Source organism: Cydia strobilella, chromosome 17 (genome assembly GCF_947568885.1).
Source record: "Cydia strobilella chromosome 17, ilCydStro3.1, whole genome shotgun sequence".
Taxonomy (NCBI): Eukaryota; Metazoa; Arthropoda; class Insecta; order Lepidoptera; family Tortricidae; genus Cydia; species Cydia strobilella.
In genome coordinates, this window is record NC_086057.1 from 7582130 (window position 1) to 7600953 (window position 18824).

At 38.4% G+C, this 18824-nt stretch overlaps 1 protein-coding gene and 1 non-coding gene across 2 annotated transcripts; one reads left to right on the forward strand and one right to left on the reverse strand.

The window, feature by feature from the left end:
* Positions 1-1391: 1391 nt before the first annotated feature.
* LOC134748793 (protein ENL-like) lies at positions 1392-17362 on the reverse strand. Its single transcript, XM_063683584.1, has 3 exons — positions 17085-17362; positions 3191-3368; positions 1392-2146 (listed from the first exon to the last, which is right to left on the reverse strand). The coding sequence occupies exons 1-3, from the start codon at positions 17112-17114 to the stop codon at positions 1530-1532; spliced, it is 825 nt and encodes a 274-aa protein (XP_063539654.1). The 5' UTR covers positions 17115-17362; the 3' UTR covers positions 1392-1529.
* On the forward strand, positions 3838-3910 carry Trnas-cga (transfer RNA serine (anticodon CGA)). Its single transcript has one exon. It is a non-coding gene; the product is annotated as a tRNA-Ser (tRNA).
* Positions 17363-18824: the final 1462 nt, after the last annotated feature.

Here is an 18824-nt window from a genome sequence, read left to right on the forward strand (position 1 = left end):
TAAAGAGGGACGGGTAGTCTATGTCGCGGCGAGATACTCTCGCGCCAATCATGTGCTAGTCCGGCTGAGCGCTTTGAATTTGAGCGGTTAAAAATAAGGGGTTATCCGGTCGCCGGACACTTTATGCTGAGAGGGATAGAGAAAGGTATATAGGTTATTTCCCTCTTGCTTTTAGCAGCAAGATAATCGAAAGTGTCCGGCGAAAGGATAAATTTCATAAGCCCTGTAGGTACTTATCTAGTACATGTAATAACTCCTAAAAACTGAATAAAATTCACATAACAAAAACTCAAATTGTTGACGATTGCTTGGCGACGCCCAAGCCTAACCTAACATACAAATTATTCACACACAACTTACAAATCTTACAATTCATTCCTAAAACAAATACATTTACATTAGGTAATATAAACTAACAAACGTAAACTATCCGTAAACATAAAAACCGGACAAGTGCGTGTCGCACTCGCCCAACGAGGGTTCTGTACTTTTTAGTATTTGTTGTTATAGCGGCAACAAAAATACATCTGTGAAAATTTCAACTGTCTAGGTCTGTCGTGTCTATCACGGTTCATGAGATACAGCCTGGTGACAGACAGACGGACAGTGGAGTCTTACTAATAGGGTCCCGTTTTTACCCTTTGGGTACGGAACCCTAAAAACCAGCCAAGAGCATGTTGGGCCATAGGTACTCATACTCAGTGTAGGGTTCCGTAGTCGCTGGGTACTAAGATAATTACTCGTAAATATACTATTTAATTTAAACTTAGGTCCGAGAACGGCTTCTTGTTGACTACAGAACCCTAAAAAGGACGAATTATAAAACTACCTAATTGGATACTATGTACAGAAATACATAATTTTGACACCTCTATCACCTAAGCTGTACTTCAGTGAAAAAAGTAATCTGAGATCTTAGTCACAGCACACATTGACAGAAATTATCGTAAAAAATATATTACTCTTGAACTTTTATAATTATGACTAACATATAGTATATATAACATAAAATAAATAAATATCTGGACAAAGACACATTAAATTAACAGTAATTATAACTAGAAACATAATTAAAACAAGAACAGTATAAAGACAAGTGCAATGGCAAGTGTCAAATGGCACCGTAGACTACGAGATTAACTACTGAGCTGTGGCAACTATTACTATTTTAGGTGCAAAAAATGAGGACGAGAACGGTTCTCAAGCGATGCAGCTTAGTATATTACTAATTTCAAAGTACGGGTAATAGTTAACTAGGAGTAAACGAAGTATCTACTGCCTGTGATCAGCAGAAGTTGCTAAGCGGGCGAGGTGTTCAAAATTACCTTGACACGCTCTTCTTCACAATAAAGTCGCGTTAAGATCATTTTGAACACCTCGCCCGCTTAGCAACTTCTGCTATTGACGGTATCTACGCTCTTATACTGCTTCGCTTGAGTAATCCACTCCGTGTAAAGCCCTGTATTCAAAGCCGACAAATAACATAGTCTTTCCGCTGTTGCAAGTCTGTGAATACAGAGCTTAAGGTGTCACTGCATCGCATAGTCGGCCTCTACGCTGGTGAGCGCACGGCGCAGCGACGCCGGCAACTCGGGCACCTGATAAATCGGATCCGATAGCGGCGGCAGCGGCAACGCGTCACCGGACTTCTCATAACTACTGTACGATAAATACAGCTGCGAAACGTGCTTTATTTCGTCCTCCGTCATCGACACCCGTCTCAGCAAACTCCTGAAATCCACCGGCGATTCGCACTTGGAGCGGTCGTAAACTTTCTTCTCGTAATGCTCTTTGGTCTGAATGGGTTCAACGAATTCGTACTTCCTTTGTTTGCTGTGGCGTGGCCGCTCTTCGCCGCTGTCAGAGAGCACTACCAGCAAGCTGCCAGGGTGTGTTAATGCGCCTGTTCTGGCGATTACCTCGCCTCCAGCCCTCATGAGACACTGTCGGAGCTGCTCGGACGGGTTCCCGAAGTCGTAGTAGATACACCGGGTCTCCGAGCTGCTCCGCGCGCTGTTATCTATCAGCAGACTGTATTTAAGCCGTATCCTCTTCGGCTTGGCGCTGTATTTCAGGTACACGTGGATAGGAATTTCGATAGACGCGCAGCCAGACTCTTGAATCTCATATGGCGGCTCTTGGAGAACTGCAAATACGAAAAGTAGTGATGTAATTTAATATAAATAGTAATTATCTGACGTTATACAGAAAACAATACTGTAGGCATCCGGCTGCGATTAAAGCCGTGCTTAATGTGTATGATAAAGGTGATAGGACTTTATGGGCCGTTAAACATGTTTATGTCATTAAATATTACTCAGACGGTTCCTTCTTTGCATTAGCATTACACATAATATTATTTAATATCGACAATAAATATAATGTTGATGTTTATTAAAAGTAACAGAAAATTTATGTGTTCGGTATTCCCGGTAGGTATAAGTATAAAGAGTGTTCATAATAAAAAAGCTATCACAACAGTAATCCGTCTCTACAGTCACCTGGTAGCAGTGACGGCGCATATATTAAACTTAAACATAATACTAATTGGGCAAGCTGCAATGTATTTAGATTGCTTTTTCTAAAGTGCACTTGCCCAGTTTTCTCAAAATAGGCAAGTCGAATAATTATGGATTCTTAAAAATTGTGACTTAATTAGAAAACCTGATTATCGAGAAATTGTTTATTTTTCGTACAAGAACAGTTAGATTTTATGATATCTGCGGCTTCTATGCAATCTCTATTCTTTTCATCAGAGGTATGTTAAGTTACACTTTCGATGCCGTGACCAAGACCATTAGGCTTTTCAATATTAGGTACTCGTTTAGGGTAAACGCACTCTGTGGGCGGGTGCAGGTGGAAGACTACCTTATACACGAAGTTGCTGATGACCTGATGTCCTCAGCTAGAAGCGTATGGCTCACGACATTCACCCATACAATCTTATTATTTGCCAGCCGTGTCACAAGTTTCATTTTGGTGCTACGACCAGGATTTTTAACTGTATTCTTGATAATCTTGATCGGCTCACCTCTCTTAGGAATCTTAGGATAAACGAACTCCATGGCCCGGTGCAGGTGGAAGACCACCTTGTGCACGAAGTTGATGTCGGCTCCGGCCACGCCGCGGACCCAAACCCGCCAGTCGGCTACCAACCTCCAGCTAGACGCGTATGGCTCAGGACACTCACCTCTCTTAGGATAAACGAACTCTGTGGCCGGGTGCAGGTGGAAAACCACCTTGTGCACGAAGTTGCTGATGTCGGCGCCGGCCACGCCGCGGACCCATACCCGCCAGTCGGCGCGGCCGGACGACGAGCGCTGCGGCTCGCACGCGTGACCCACCTCCAACCAGATGCGTATGCACATCTGTAATGAGAAAATGGGTTTTATATTATTCGAATTTTTATTTTGGCAAGAAAGTTGGCTTTAGTAGTACTAGCTTGTAGACTAAAATAATACGCAGCATAAGATTCTAGGTAGAGAAGAGACAAAACGAAACTAGAGTGGCTTCGTGAGGACGAACTCCTTACGGATTTACGTTGTAGCGAGAGAGACTGGTGCTGCCATCTATGAACAAGTTTGGGAACAAATCAAATTATTTTATTAAATATTTTGATTTGTGTTTTTTTAAGTAGTCACACTACTATATATAAATTAAAAACTGTAATAGATGTCATATATTAAAGAAAAAGTGACGAAGCCCTCCAGTGGTGAAGGCCGGAGTGGAGTTCGTTTAGGAGGTGCAAGCGCGCACTGCTTGCCGTTAGAGCTGGTCAAAGACGCCTAGTCTTACTAAGATGGCATATAGTCGAGAAATTCGGACGGGCACCGCCGTGGCGGGGTGGCCTAGGGGTTCATGGCGTTAGCCGCGATAGCTAAAGACGCCGGTTCGAATCCGGCCTTCGCCACTGGAGGGCTTCGTCACTTTTTCTTTAATATTTAATATATGACATCTATTACAGTTTTTAACACCTAATATAAGTTATTACTACATAATATGGATTATTTGTATCTGAAATAAATGCTTTCATTTCATTATCTCCGCTGGGCATAGATATGAATCGTTAGTTCATAATATGAATCATTTCGCCTCATGTACTACATGTACCTAGCTAGTAGCTTAGGTACCTACTTATGGCAGCGGTCACGTGGGGCATGGACAAATGTATCAGAATACTCTACACACACACACAAAACAATACACTAGAAATGGGACCTGTAGAGGGGAACAGAGCATTTTGGCCCAAGCTGAAAAGGTCATTTTGGCAATAAATGGTGCGTGGCTTGGCGTAGTGGCTTTAGAGCGCGTTTGCACTAGGTGATGTTTTTGGGATACGGTGCCGCCCATCGAAGATAACAGATGGTCTAGTTAAATGTGCTCTAAGACTATATAGTAAGACTTAAGAGGCCGTAGTCGATTTTGGAGCAAAAATTTTAAATTGATAGATTTAGTCGTTGAAATTATACACGTTTTGTTACGTAATATCTAAATAACAAGTATTGGTTTCTATTAGCACGTCTTCTCATCTTGCCTTTTAATAATGAGGTCGCAAGCGTGCGTCTCCGGTAATATATGAACAGAAGGCGCAGTTTTTAAAAATTCATCAAAAATTTATGGTGGTAAATTATACAAATTCATGTATAAGAATAGTTTCAACAAATGTTGTAGATTGTTTAAGTACCAAAATTACGTTGAAATAAAGTCGATTTTCAAAGAAATTGTCACTTGTTTTGAAGTAATTTCTGGAGAAAATTGATTTCGTCTAACTTTCATTTACACTACTTCAAAGTCATAATAATAAAAATGTAGTTTGATAAAAGTCAAGTACAGGATATGTGTAATACAAATTTACCATGTTTAGCCGTCCAAACTTTACGAAATTTACAAATAAGAGCGACCAAAATCAGTGCTTTACGCGCGTATACCTAAACGCCCATTAGAAAAGCAAACATTACTAATTTAGTGAGTCTGTTTTCAACAAATTGATCTGATAAAAGGTAAGATAAGAAGATGCGCTAATAGAAACCAGTACTTGTTATTTCAATTGGGTAACAAAAAGTGTACAATTTCACCGACTAAATCTATCAATTTTACATTTTTGCGACTAAAATCGACACCGGCCTCTTAATACGAAACTAAACTAGAACAAACGAACTAAATATTCATCGAACGAATATATATCAGAAGTCAGAACACCGTCCAAATTGTTCCACTGATGAACGATCAATGCCAGTCAACGCATTGGTCTACTTCGATCCTTACAAAAATTTAACACATTTGTTTGAAATATTGCCATCAAAATTGTAACACCACAATGTCCACAGTTGCTTAAATAATATCGACTATACTATCGCAATACATATTGAAACAGTTTTGAAAGAATTGATTTTCGTAAATTGCGTGGACTAAGTATGTGACGACGATCAACCAAAATTTCAGGATAGTTACGTAACGTATCACAATTTTTTCAGAACTATCATTGAATATTTAATATTTTTTTAAATTTTAGAACCATATTGCATTACATTAGAAATATTAGATGTCTCAATTGTACAAGTAGACAATTAGGTAAATTATTTTCTCTATTTTATTATTTTTATTGTCACCCGTCTCGTCCGTTATAAAATCAACCGTAATACTATAGGTACCTATAAATTTTCTATTTGGGAATCTTATTTTGGCGTATAATGTAAATACGGCTGCCGGGTAAAAAGAGCTGCTCTACTCCACGTCACTTCCCGATGCGTAATGTTTGAACAGTTTGTTGTAGTTACTAAAGAAAAATACCGCTTATACTAGATAGTTTCAGTGCTGGATTAAGCCAGCGCGGGACCTGTAGCAATTCTATCATGGGGCCCATGGATTGTTTCAATTTTGTCGGTCGAAGTGAACTAAGTGAAACTTTTTTACGGCCACAATGCGTGGGTGCGCGAAGCCCTGAAACGCGCGGGCCCCGTGGCATATACTACTTTTGCCACATGGCTAATCCGCCATTATTTTATGTTAAACAATGAATGAGTAGATATTATAATAATATTTTTAAAGCAAGCATCGAAAATAAATAGAGAGATCTAGAGAGATCAATTCAATGATGAAAAGAGTAGGCACGGAAAATTGGTTTGCCTGTATAATTTAGATATTGTGACTTGATCCAATGGGGTTGGCCGGTCGAAGTGTTTAGCACACAGACCACCCCCGGTTTTCTGTGGTTTAGCAGATGGCGCCAGCATAGCTTGCCTTGTCAATCCCTAGAATTGTGTCAAATTTTTGTTTTTTTAATGCCCTGGATGCCAGCCCTTATAGCCAAATCTCATAGAAAAAGGGGCAAGCTATGATGGCGCCATCTCTGCAAACCTTTGACAGTTGCCAACCCCATTGCCTATCCGTATTTCACGCCCATTCTATTCGAAAACAGAACTATTAAGCTATATTTTAATAATGAATAGAATCAGGCGTTACTTTGCGGAAATCCATATTAAAATAAACACCAAAATATTACGTTCCTGATCCGCGAAAAGATAACGTGCTAGTCAATCAGTGCTAACCCGTTATACTTACTTGCGTATTTTTTACATGCAATTAATGTTCCCACTCTCCCACCGCAAAAATAAATACGCAAATAAATAGAACAAACCACCACCAAAATAACAATACTCGACACGTGTTTCGCCTCTCTACGAGGCATCCTCCTCAGGAGATGTGCCGTTTGTAGGTACCAATAGATACAGATGTAGTGCATAATTATTTTCCTTCGTGTTTCACGAAAACGGTACAAAAAGTACTGAGGTTGACTGAAGTAGCATGACAAATACGAACGTTTCCGAGAAAATACGATGGAAAACAATTATACAGGGTGGCTTAAAAAATAAGCAATTTTTTTTCGCGATTTCGGGGTTGGTCCCATAGTAAAAGTTGCTCAGTATAATCCCAAAACCTTCCTGTCAACGGGAATGCACTTATTTTTTACCCACCGTTTTTATACACTACATCTGTACTCGCATAATGTTCATAGTATAAACATGTATCGAAATAGATATTTATTTTATCAAACAAACAAGTTTTTATCAAACAATTGATATAAATCAGGTAGGTACCTACTTATACCTAATATAAAATTCTATAACGTTCTAATACCTAGACTAGACTCTAGACCATAGAGATGATAATAGATAAACACGGAATATTGTATTCCTTTTTTATGACGCCTCTGTTTTGCGCTATCTAAGACACTGACTAAGTAATGAATTTCATTTCAACCTGGCTCAGCTTGAAAACTAAATACCTAGGTCTAACCTACCAATCTTATTTTTGCTTTTATCATATACCTGTATTTTAAATTTGTTTCAGGCAAAAAAAAAACAAGTATATATGTCCGCCAGTGTTTTTTTGCACAGAATAGAAACCTAAAAATTTAGGTAGGTACACTTAGGTACTTACTATGTTATCCCGGAATGAATTGATCAGAGAACAAATGTGGAAACCACGAATGTAGATTTGGTACAGCTTCATTGTGGAAACATATCGCAGTTTAACGACATAATGCATATTTGTTTTTTACAACCAGCCTACTTATTCCAGCCAGTAAACTTCATATAATTTTAAAATAGTTTTCATACGTACCATATTAGTAGACTGTTTGTCTTCAAATCGCTTACGAAACTAAGTAGGTAGTTATTGGTAGACTAGCACTCCGTTTGATTGTAATTTAATATTTTATAAGTTTCAGTGATGAATGAATTTGTTTGATCAGCAACGAGCGTCCGGAGCGTCATATTTCAGATATAGGTGTAGGTAAGTCTTATTGCGGCGAATATGCCCTGCGTTCAAAGTTATATTATAATAATTATAAATGCATTAGATTTGCCATCAATTGGGCCATTCTACTTTTTAATGACCCGTAACCCGTGCGAAGCCGGGGCGGGTCGCTAGCACAGATTATATAATAGTTGTCGTTAGTCTATATAATATATATAATATAAACTTGCGGCGTCGGTCAGGTAGGTACTATTTCACCGCTTTCGAGCAAATCAGCACATCACCTCTATTGCACATGCAAATTGAAGGTACCTACTTTTACTACTCACTTTTAGATCACCTTCTACTCCTTGCATGTTATATATCCACCTGGTCACAGTGGTCACCCAATACTCAAACTAAACCTATTCAAATGTCATTTTAATAATGACTGTTATTACTATTACAGAGCCAAGCAAACACCGATACTACTTAGCTTAGCTACCTAGGCAATTTCATGCCAATGGAAATTATTTACGATCTGTAGGTATATGTATGATGAAATTAATGTTTTCAGTTTTTAATGCACCGTTGAGTTCGATAAAGGTAATGGTTTGTTTGTAATAAACATAAATAAAACGACTGAAATAAACATTTCAGTAATAAACACTAGGTTTTATAAAATTAAATTTATAATAGACGAACGAATGTAATATAATAATAAAGAAAAGACGCTTTCCACAAGGAATTTAGTACATTGACCCGCCTGTTGTTATCTCTATCGCACGCTGTGTCCTGCTCGCACAGTGTCATTGACCGCCGGCATGGCAGCGGGACAAAAATATAATTACGCGCGTGTAGACCGCGAGCCAGTCATCGCCTCCCGGGCGGAAACTCGTATAGCGGTTAACGTCTGTGTATGATGAACCCTGGTGAACGTCAGCTGCCGCTCCGTGGGTGGGTTGAGGAATGGCAGCCACTGAAAGTATCAAACGGGAGGTGATGGCGCCGATGACTGATGATGATGCCAATAGATCCCATTGCTATCGAGGATCAAAAGCTTGTATAGGACCAGAATAAATTTCCATCTAGAAAAGCCACAAATCGAGGAAAACTTTTCACATACATTTTGTATAAAATGAAAAATAATTTTTCACATGCATTTTTTTATGCCAATCGATTCCATTTCTATCCAGTATCAATCGTTTCCATAGACCTAGCATTACATAGACCAGCTATACGCGTGCGCCCGTAAGGGATATACATAGATGACGTCATAAACGTGGGGATACCATGTTGGTAAAAATTACCCCAATATTTGATATAACGTTGGGACGATTACCCTGGAGGCAAAGTTAGCTTGTTTGACGGTATTAAAAAATTGTTAAATAAAATGTCAATGGGCCGTTCTTTTTAGGCGTATAAACAATGAAATACCTCCTATAATGCGCGCAGGTGGTACAAAACTAAACATGTTTAGTAAATAAAACGTAAACTAAAATGTATTATGGGTTTTAATTTAAAGAAATCACAAATCGCAATCACACCAATTAATGTACACCACATTTAATCTTCACAACATTTGTTTATTTATTTTTTGGAATTAGAAGTACGAAAAAACTTCGAGGTCAAAATTACCCATAAAATTATGATATTTTCATCTGGTATCCCTAACATGATTGTTATGCAGCTAAATTAAGAAGAAGTTTAAAAATGGCTGACCTCAGACTCCTACCTACCTACGTAATTTGGGCGGATAATTTTACAAATAATGTTTTGTTAATTTGCGTAAATAATTGTGATATTTTTATTGAAATCGTTTGATTCCACATTGCTTTGAGTGTAACGTAATTTTACGATGTTATTCTCACATATTGCGTTAAGAGGAAGGTGTAAAATACCGTACTTACGTGTGAAAGGTTATGTTCTCATATTTTTGCTCAGAGCGGTTATTACAGCCCATTACAGAACAATTCACCAGTATTTTATCAAAGTTCAAGCATTCAAAACGCTAACCATCACTATATTTCATAAGAGAAAGCACAATTTCATACAAAACAACGATAATTAAACAAGCAACGAACAAACATGACATGTCACGTACTTATTTGTTTGCCACAACCTCGGTTGTGGCAGCGGTGGAAAAGTGAAACTATGACAAGGACAAACAATAACAGCGCTTTCTCTGCTACTCCTACTGAAAGATACATAAGACTATCCCGTTCGGTCATTTTCCCCCACTCCTCATGACCGATCCAGTTATACTAGATTCATGATCGTTTCCTAGGGGTCAAGTTACGGTAATGTACTAAACGGTAGGCAACATATAAGCGACAGTTCGCGCTGAGACAAGAGACAGAGACAGGAGACGCTCTGTCTCTGTCTCGCTCGCGAACTGTCGCTTATATGTTGCCTACGTTGCATCTACGTTGCCTACCGCTCAGAATAATGACTAAAGCAAAGAAGCCGGGCAAAAATAAAAGCTTGGTAAAAGATATCGTATTCACAACACGTTATTACTTTTTGTCTATGAGTGAGTGAGACAACAATCCGCAAGTTCTTTCGTTTTTTTCAGTATTGTCATAAGATGAACTGAGGGAAATGTCAAATGGTCCTATGTGGTTCTATAATGTAATCCAGCCAAATAAAATATATGTTCGTTATTTCACAGGTAGGTGTCAACTGTAACAACTTGACATAGTCGTATTATTTTAGTTGAAATATTTCGGGATGTTTCAGCGGTCATCTTGGTTTATTTTAATTATATTGTTGCAATTCCTGAAAGATTGTTGGAAAACGTGCTGAGTTTTTATTTGTAATGGTTTGAAGTTCCCTTTGTGATAATGTCTTTTGTGATCGAGGGCTGTAAATCGCATACAGGAAGAAAAGAAAATACGCACGAACCGATAACCTTTAATCGGTGAGTTTTGTTCAATTTTGAAGAAATTAATTTATAGGACCTGACCCTAAACATAGAAATCGATATGTTGTTTATGTAATTATTACTTGCATTCCAGTCTATATAGATTTTTGCATATATTTTCGAACTTTTCTGCTAAGTATGAAAGGTTATATTTTTGGCATAGTGATGTATCGACCTCAGATCAATAACCTATCGACATTTACAGCTTTCTTATAGTTTGGCCCAGGACTGTCTCATTTTAATTGATGAGTACAGTCAAGGGCATAAATATATATACATTCCCAAAGTCTCAAAAACATGTGTACGCTTAGACAATAAAATCGTGTTCACATATTTTTAAGCCATTTGTCTGGATCGATATTTTTGCCTTCGACTGTACCTATAGTTTTCTTTGTTCTTACTTACTGACAGATTGTGTTTGCCAGACTATAGTTTAATACTAAAAACCGGTCAAGTGCGGGTCGGACGCGCGCACCAAGGGGACCGTACTTTTTAGTATTTGTTGTTATAGCGGCAACAGAAATACATCATCTGTGAAAATTTCAACTGTCTAGCTATCACGGTTCATGAGATACAGCCTGGTGACAGACAGACGGACAGCGAAGTATTAGTAATAGGGTCCCGTTTTTACCCTTTGGGTACGGAACCCTAATAAAAAAGACATTAATGATCATTGATGAATGTTCCTTTTATTAATATTGTTGGTCACAAAACTCAACTTTTTTTTTCAGATTTCCAAAGGACGAGGAATAGGGGATATTACTGCAATGTTCTGCCACCAGAGTGCAGCACTAGCTTTTTTAGTGCACCGTAGAGTAACTTATTTATACTGTACCTTTAACAGGTTTTTGACAAGTTTTCAGGGGACCTACCGGAAAACTCGAATCCGAAATTTCGTTATCTAGCTGCCTCTTTATCGCTCGAATACGCAAGAGTGACAGAGATGTTAGATAACGAAAGTTCGATTTTCTTGTTTCGCGATAGACCCTCAGATTGTGATAGTGGCGCCGAGTTTCGCGTAATATTCCCTATTATTAAATAAAAAATATATATTACACGAACGTTTTTTTTTTTCATTTCCTATTTGGTACAGTCAGCTGCAGAGAAAAGGTACCCCACGTCCATACTAATTTACAGAACTTTGTATGCAGGGGGGGTGCCTTTTCTCTGCAGCTGACTGTACATGACTAGAAACTATACTTAGTCTTTTAGCATTAGAAAAAACGGTAAACCATTTCCACGTGTCTTTTTATTGACAAGTTTTTTTATAAATATAGCAATATTTTACTTATGAAAGCAAAAGTATGTAAATTATCGTATATTATATTTGTTGTGACTTATTTTCAAAGTGTTTTTCGATAAAACAACACGTTAAGATCGCTCGCCTTCTTTCTAATGATAAAAAAACGAGAGGTATAGTTAGACGGTTGTGAGTGGTAGACTGCAAATGAGATAAAAGCTATATTAGGTACATGCATTAATCCTCATATCAGGCGGCTCTTTGATTCCAAGGATTGCATAATTTTTATACTTTTTAATGATTTTTAGAATATGAAAATTATAAAAAGTATAAAAGTTATGCAATCCTTGTATTCCACGCATTTAATTTCATTTCAACGAGCCGCCTGCTACAGATTTCTTGAAATTGCCGCGTTTTTTCAGGTTCAACTTTCATTAGCCAGACTATTATCAATTTGCCAATTTCGTGATTATTCTTTTACACGGCACATAAACTTATGCATAATTTATCGATATAAAAAGTCGACACAGTTACATCCCTAGCAAATTATCAAACTTATGACACCGTACGTAAATGAGAAATAACAAGCATATATGCATCTCTTTTCGGCACATTATCTAATTCGTAAGGAAGTAAAGTACGGGTATACATATTTGCGAAGCATTTTTGCCCTACTTCTATGCTTTAGTCATTATTCTGAGGCCTACCGTCAAGTGACGGTCGCGGTCTTCTGTCTCGGTCGCTTGTCTCTGTCGCGGCGCGAACCTCGGCAAGCAATAAATATACAACCCTGGCATCTGAGAGTAAGTATAGGTATGAAATGATAATAGATATGTAAGTGCTATAATGCCCTTCAATCACGGAAGGTCAACGTGCGATGTGCGATACTATCATCAATCGTCATGCTATAGTGAACTAAGTTCAAATAAACTCGTTTTAATGACTTGTCACGTGGTCGTTCAATTTTCTTGTGATGAGGGTGCGTTTGGCAATTCAAGTACAGTCAAGGGCATAAATATATATACATTTCCAAAGTTTCAAAAATATGTGTACGCTCTTACACCTTCGACAATAAAGTCGTGTTCACATATTTTTGAGCCATTTGTCTGGATCGATATTTTTGCCTTCGACTGTACCACCCTGTTTTTCTGACACATACACACCCAAACTTGGCAAACTGTCGACGACGTCGAATTTCGAACTATCGAGATAAGATATATTTAGGTAGAGAAGATAAAATGTATGTATGAATAGCCTTGATCTGGCGCTCGTCGCCCCGCCGGTCGCGTGCGTCTAGGTCGCGGTCTTAGCATAATTACGCTACCAAATTGATGGCCCAGCGGTGGACCAGCGAGATGGCCATGCGATGGTTATGGCTCCTCTACAACTACACGATGGCCCGGCGCTGGACCAGCGATATGGCTCAGATGGCCTTGCGATGGTTAAGAGCACGCACTATGGAATGGACCATCGCTGACCCACCAATCTTTGATGTGCGGACGAAAAACCGACAACGTGGCCATCCCATCGCCATCCCGCCGCGCCATAAGCCATCCGACACTACTACCTCTCTACACGCTGGTCCATCTTGGTGGGCCCGTATGATGGCCCATCGTGTAGAGGAGCCGTAAAGTAGAGCAGAAGTATCGTTTGTGGCCGCTGTACCATTTGTGGGCATTTTTTCTAAATAATTTAAAATAAATTTATTCATTATATACATATACCATTAAAAACACAATTCGTTATTACAAACATCACTAGTATACATAGTATAAAACAAAGTTGCTTTCCGCTGTCTGTCCCTAACTCCCTACCACAGAATAACTAAAAGTACTACCGTTCCCTACTATGCTTAGATGTTAGATAGTTATTTATAGATAGTTATTTACGATACAAGTGCGGAAAAGAGGAAATTCGAAACGAGTGGCGATAAATTAAAACACGACCGCAGGGAGTGTTTTAAATCGACACGAGTTGCGAATTACCTATTGGCACGTGTATCGTACAACGTTTTATATTACATATGGCCCTTTAAACTTTCGACATATGCACGAAAAGTGCTCTTTTACGCACTAGTGCGAGAAAGTAGTACCATATGTACTGTAAAACTAAAACTATATAAGCAACGGATTTTCCATTTCATAGCTTTGACGATAAACAGGAAAACCCACCTCACTCCGTAGTCCCTCGTAATTGGGGTGAGATGGGTTTTCATACAAAGGTGATTTTGGAAGATTGTTGGATCGATTTTTTTTATTATGAGTATTACTATAGCTCCAATTTAAATTAAAAACCCATCTCACCCCCCTTTCAATCCTTCTCTCCCCATTCATAACCCAACTCTCCCCGCGAACCCGTGAGTGACCCCCATTTTACGGTATAATCCCAAAACCTCCCTGGCAACGGGAATGCACTTATTTTTTAGCCACCGTGTATACATAGGTGTCACATGTTCGTGCAAGTAACACGTGCTGACCATAAAGATAGCAAATCACATAATCAGCAATGCGTGCATGTATTCAACAGCTCAACCGCGGTCGGAAATTAAAATCAGCAAATTTTACTGTACAAGTTGTACAACATTTATGTACCTACAGGCGAGGTTAAAATCCACCCTGTATGGTTTATGAATTTATACTTTGACTAGAGTCGGACCAAGCTAACTGTGCATGGGTTTCAGCGAGTATTTGCTTCTCCAGATCACTTTTAGAAATCGCTTGTTTAAATTCTCAATACCTACTCTAAATGATGATGCGAAACTGATGGCATATTTTGTACAAAAGTGTACTTTTCTCATTGCATAATATATTATTGCTTGTGTGTGTAAAGTTGAAGCCATTTACGCCGGTGAGTTAATACCAGTTTGAATTATACTCAAACATATTGTCAGAAGTTGAAGCCATTTACGCCGGTGAGTTAATACTTTGAATTATACTCAAACATATTGTCAGAAGTTGAAGCCATTTACGCCGGTGAGTTAATACCAGTTTGAATTATACTCAAACATATTGTCAGACGTTAGTGACGTTACCGATCGAAGTGAAGTAACGCAATAACCTTGGCTATTTTTACTGTCTGCTTCCTTAAAAGAGGCAGAAACTACTCTTAAGTAATTTTCCTTTGTTTCGTGACTTTTGCAAAATCATGTTCTTCGGTCACGTTACAGGTTCAAAATTCGTGGAATGAGATAAGTCTAGAAGCGGACTACCATGTGCCAGCGCTGCGATGCTTGATTTCTTACTAATCTAGCTATTGTGTTACAATAACATTGCCTACTAACTTGTTAGGTATGCTCTTGTATCTCCTTTGAGCAAATACACTTAAAACAATAGACAAGCCATCCTGGGGGATCGGCTTGGTAACCTCCCAAAAATTGACCCAAGTACCTGTACCTATAACACTACGGTTAGTGTCAGGTGTTAGGTGGCTTCGGCTTTCCTCATTCTCATTAAACGAAAACTGGCAATACTTTCCTATAACGAAGTGCAAGCTTCTGTATACTAGTTTATCTCGTTTTGTTATGGCTATTATTGTGTAATTTTATGGTTTTTATGTACTTAATGTTTATGAAAACGACTGAAGGACTAGTATCAGTTGGACATGAATAAATAAAATAAAAAATAACGCAAGGCAGTAAAAACAAATGATGTTTCGTGTTATAGCCACAGGGTTCCATTTGAATCAGAACCTACGAAACTACTCCAGTTGGAAGCCGCACACCTGTGTGATATTTTGCTGGATATGTAGGTATTGTACAAGGCAAGGGGGTGGGGATAGATAACATTTGGTCTTCGCTTGATCCACTTGATCTTAGTTTTAACCCATAGGGAAAAGTATAGACCTTGTTGGGATTAGGCAGGTTTCCTCGCAATGGTTTACTTCGCCGAAAAGCGTCTGGTAAACACCAATCACCAATCAAATGATATCTCGTATACGATTACGAGTACATTACAAGTTCCTAAAAACTCATTGATTGGAGCTGGTTTGAACCCACGACCTCAGGTTTTGACATGAACTATTATTACTAGCTTTGAAGACGCACGCTTTACCGCTAGGCTACTACGCCACCACTGGTGGCCCACCAGCGCGCACGCGCAGGAATTTCACTAGTAATAGGGTAGGTGCCATAAACGAATTGGGTATGATATTTTTGACCCATGGTTCCATAGTAACCGTTTGAAATTGGAGGTCAAGTTGCCTTACTCATTGATAAACCAGCATCTTGACCTCTGATCCAAATAGTTACGTAGCCACTTATTACGATTTAACAATCCAAGGGTCAGTTCAGTTACTAAGTAATCTCATAATCTATATGCCGTAGACAATAGCTAATTATCGTCGACGAGTTTGAAATACTTAGTTAAAAAAACCCGCCAAGTACGAGTCGGACTCGCGCACGAAGGGTTCCGTACCATTACGCAAACGGGCAAAAAAACCACGTTTGTTGTATGGGAGCCCCACTTAAATATTTATTTCTTTCTGTTTTAGTATTTGTTGTTATAGCGGCAACAGAAATACATCACCTGTGAACATTTCAACTATCAGACAGACGGACGGACAGCGGAGTCTGTAATAGGGTCCCGTTTTTACCCTTTGGGTACGGAACCCAAAAAAGTAGGTACCTAACTATATTTGTACTGGTTTATACATGGGATGCGGAATACCTATTCGTTGTTCCGTTCTTAAGGGGGCCCACTGACTATCAGTCCGCCGGACGATATTGGCCTGTCAGTTGTTCGGAACTGTCAAATTTTTGTTCTAACTGACAGGCTGATATCGTCCGGCGGACTGATAGTCAGTGGGCCCCTTAGTTCTGTTGTCGACACAATCATAGTAGGGAGATATATTTTTAGTTTTTTATAGTGTCCTTGGTCCATGAATATGCTTGCGAAATCGACCATAAACATTACAAACTACGTCGACATAATCCGGAATTTCCATTTATTTGTTACGAATGATATTGGTGATAAAGGAAATGTACCTACAAAGTCTACAAACACATGTTAATGTTCATCAATCATCCATCAAGAAAGCCGGTATAAATACCTACTCATAATGTAGCAACAGCGAAAAACTAGATTACTAATCGTCAGCATAAGTAACATTCTCAGTCACGGACCGCGTCGCGATCCGGTATTGTCGATTGTCGCCGAAGTTTGCTTTGGCATAAATACTCATACTCACCGACTTGTCATGTTGACGACCTTCAGTCATTTTCTAGAATATGGTAAAACCGCCGTTGTTCCTGCGGCGATGGTTGCCTGCAAGCCACCGTCATGCTCGTGGCTTCACTGGTCACTACACGGCCTTCATCAGCTCATGGATCAGAGCGGGTCAGAGCGACGAGCGACGGCGACAAACGAGAGCGCGCCTTCGAGTTGTGTTTATCACTGAATCATTGAATGACCGCGCTGGGCGCTGGGCGGGGAGCGAGGGGGTGACGTCACATGCGCCGACGCATGACAAGTGACGCAGACGCGCTCCCTCCAAAACTTGACGTTTAACGTTCCGTTACGCAGAACGTTTATATTCTTTTTAGATTTTATGAATATAGGTAATGAAAATAAATTAATTTATTTTTAATTAAAAATAGCCAATTCAATATTATTATTTACCTTTTACATAATGCATTATATAATAAGATTAAGTTCGCCTTATGAGCTGTTTTCTTTTGTACATTATACTCGTAGGCTAAATAAAAATAATACTTACTTCTTAAACTAATAACAGTAATAACACATAGACATAGACAGATAGTCGCCATTCCCCATAGGTACAGTGAAGCCGAAACACGATTGATGTGTGCGTGGAACGCTCGTGTTTTACGCTCAGCATCACACACATGTATACAACAATAAGTTGCCAGTATATATTTGTTTCCCTCAAAGTGGGGGGATTTTAACAACATTCTTACACTTGGTTATTTATAATTTGGAAGTGTGTAGATTTGATTTTGTAGAAAAAGCTTTTTATGTTTCTTTTAGGGATAGCATTTCTGTACTTTGTGAAATAAGGTTAAAATAAATAAGCTGATAAGTTTTTACTATTTTTTATTTAACAAATGTGCATACAATAATAAAAAATATTGTGTGGCTTTAGAAAACCATTATGCAAGTGAAACTTTTTTCGGATTGTAGGCATTTAACTGAAAACCGAAATTTAAATCTATAGCGAACATTACACAAAATAAAAATAAGAGAAAAACTAAATAAATAATTAATCTTATTTGATAGTGTAACTTCCTTTTTGAAAGAGTGTTTTAGCAAAAACTGAAATGGGCCATCTCCTGCAGAAATAAGTCTTAATTATGATTAATAAAATTGTTACATGTAATATATTAATTAACTAACATTGAAATAAAACTACTTAAAAAATAAAGTAATATAGAAAAATACCCACCTATGAAAGGTCCCCCAATTTGATAAAAAAAACATTGATTTGAAATAAAATAATGAAAAATGTTAAAAAATATAATTTTCTATAATTATACAAGGAACTTCAATTAAGCGTATTCTATTCATTTTAGAATGTAAGTTCATGTCCCATTTGGAGGAAAAAAATATTCACTACACTGGCATAAGAAATGGTGGACTACGAAAATTTGGATTTTTGTATTTACAATTACGTAAAAATATCACATTAAACTCGATAGGTACTTATGCGTGAAATGTAATATCAGGGCCGTGTTGTTGCATAATAAACAACAACTAATATTACAAGCGGAACTCCTTTTCTAATTCTACTTATTAGAAAAGGAGTTCCGCTTGTAATATTAGTTGCAGGAGTTGTAGTTTATTATGCAACACGGCCCAGGCGGTTTGTTTTTATGATTTGATGCGTTGTTACACCCATTCACTGCACAAACCATCATCTTTCCTGTGTTTTTGATTTTTAAACGGGAGGTGTACACAAACTGATTTAACC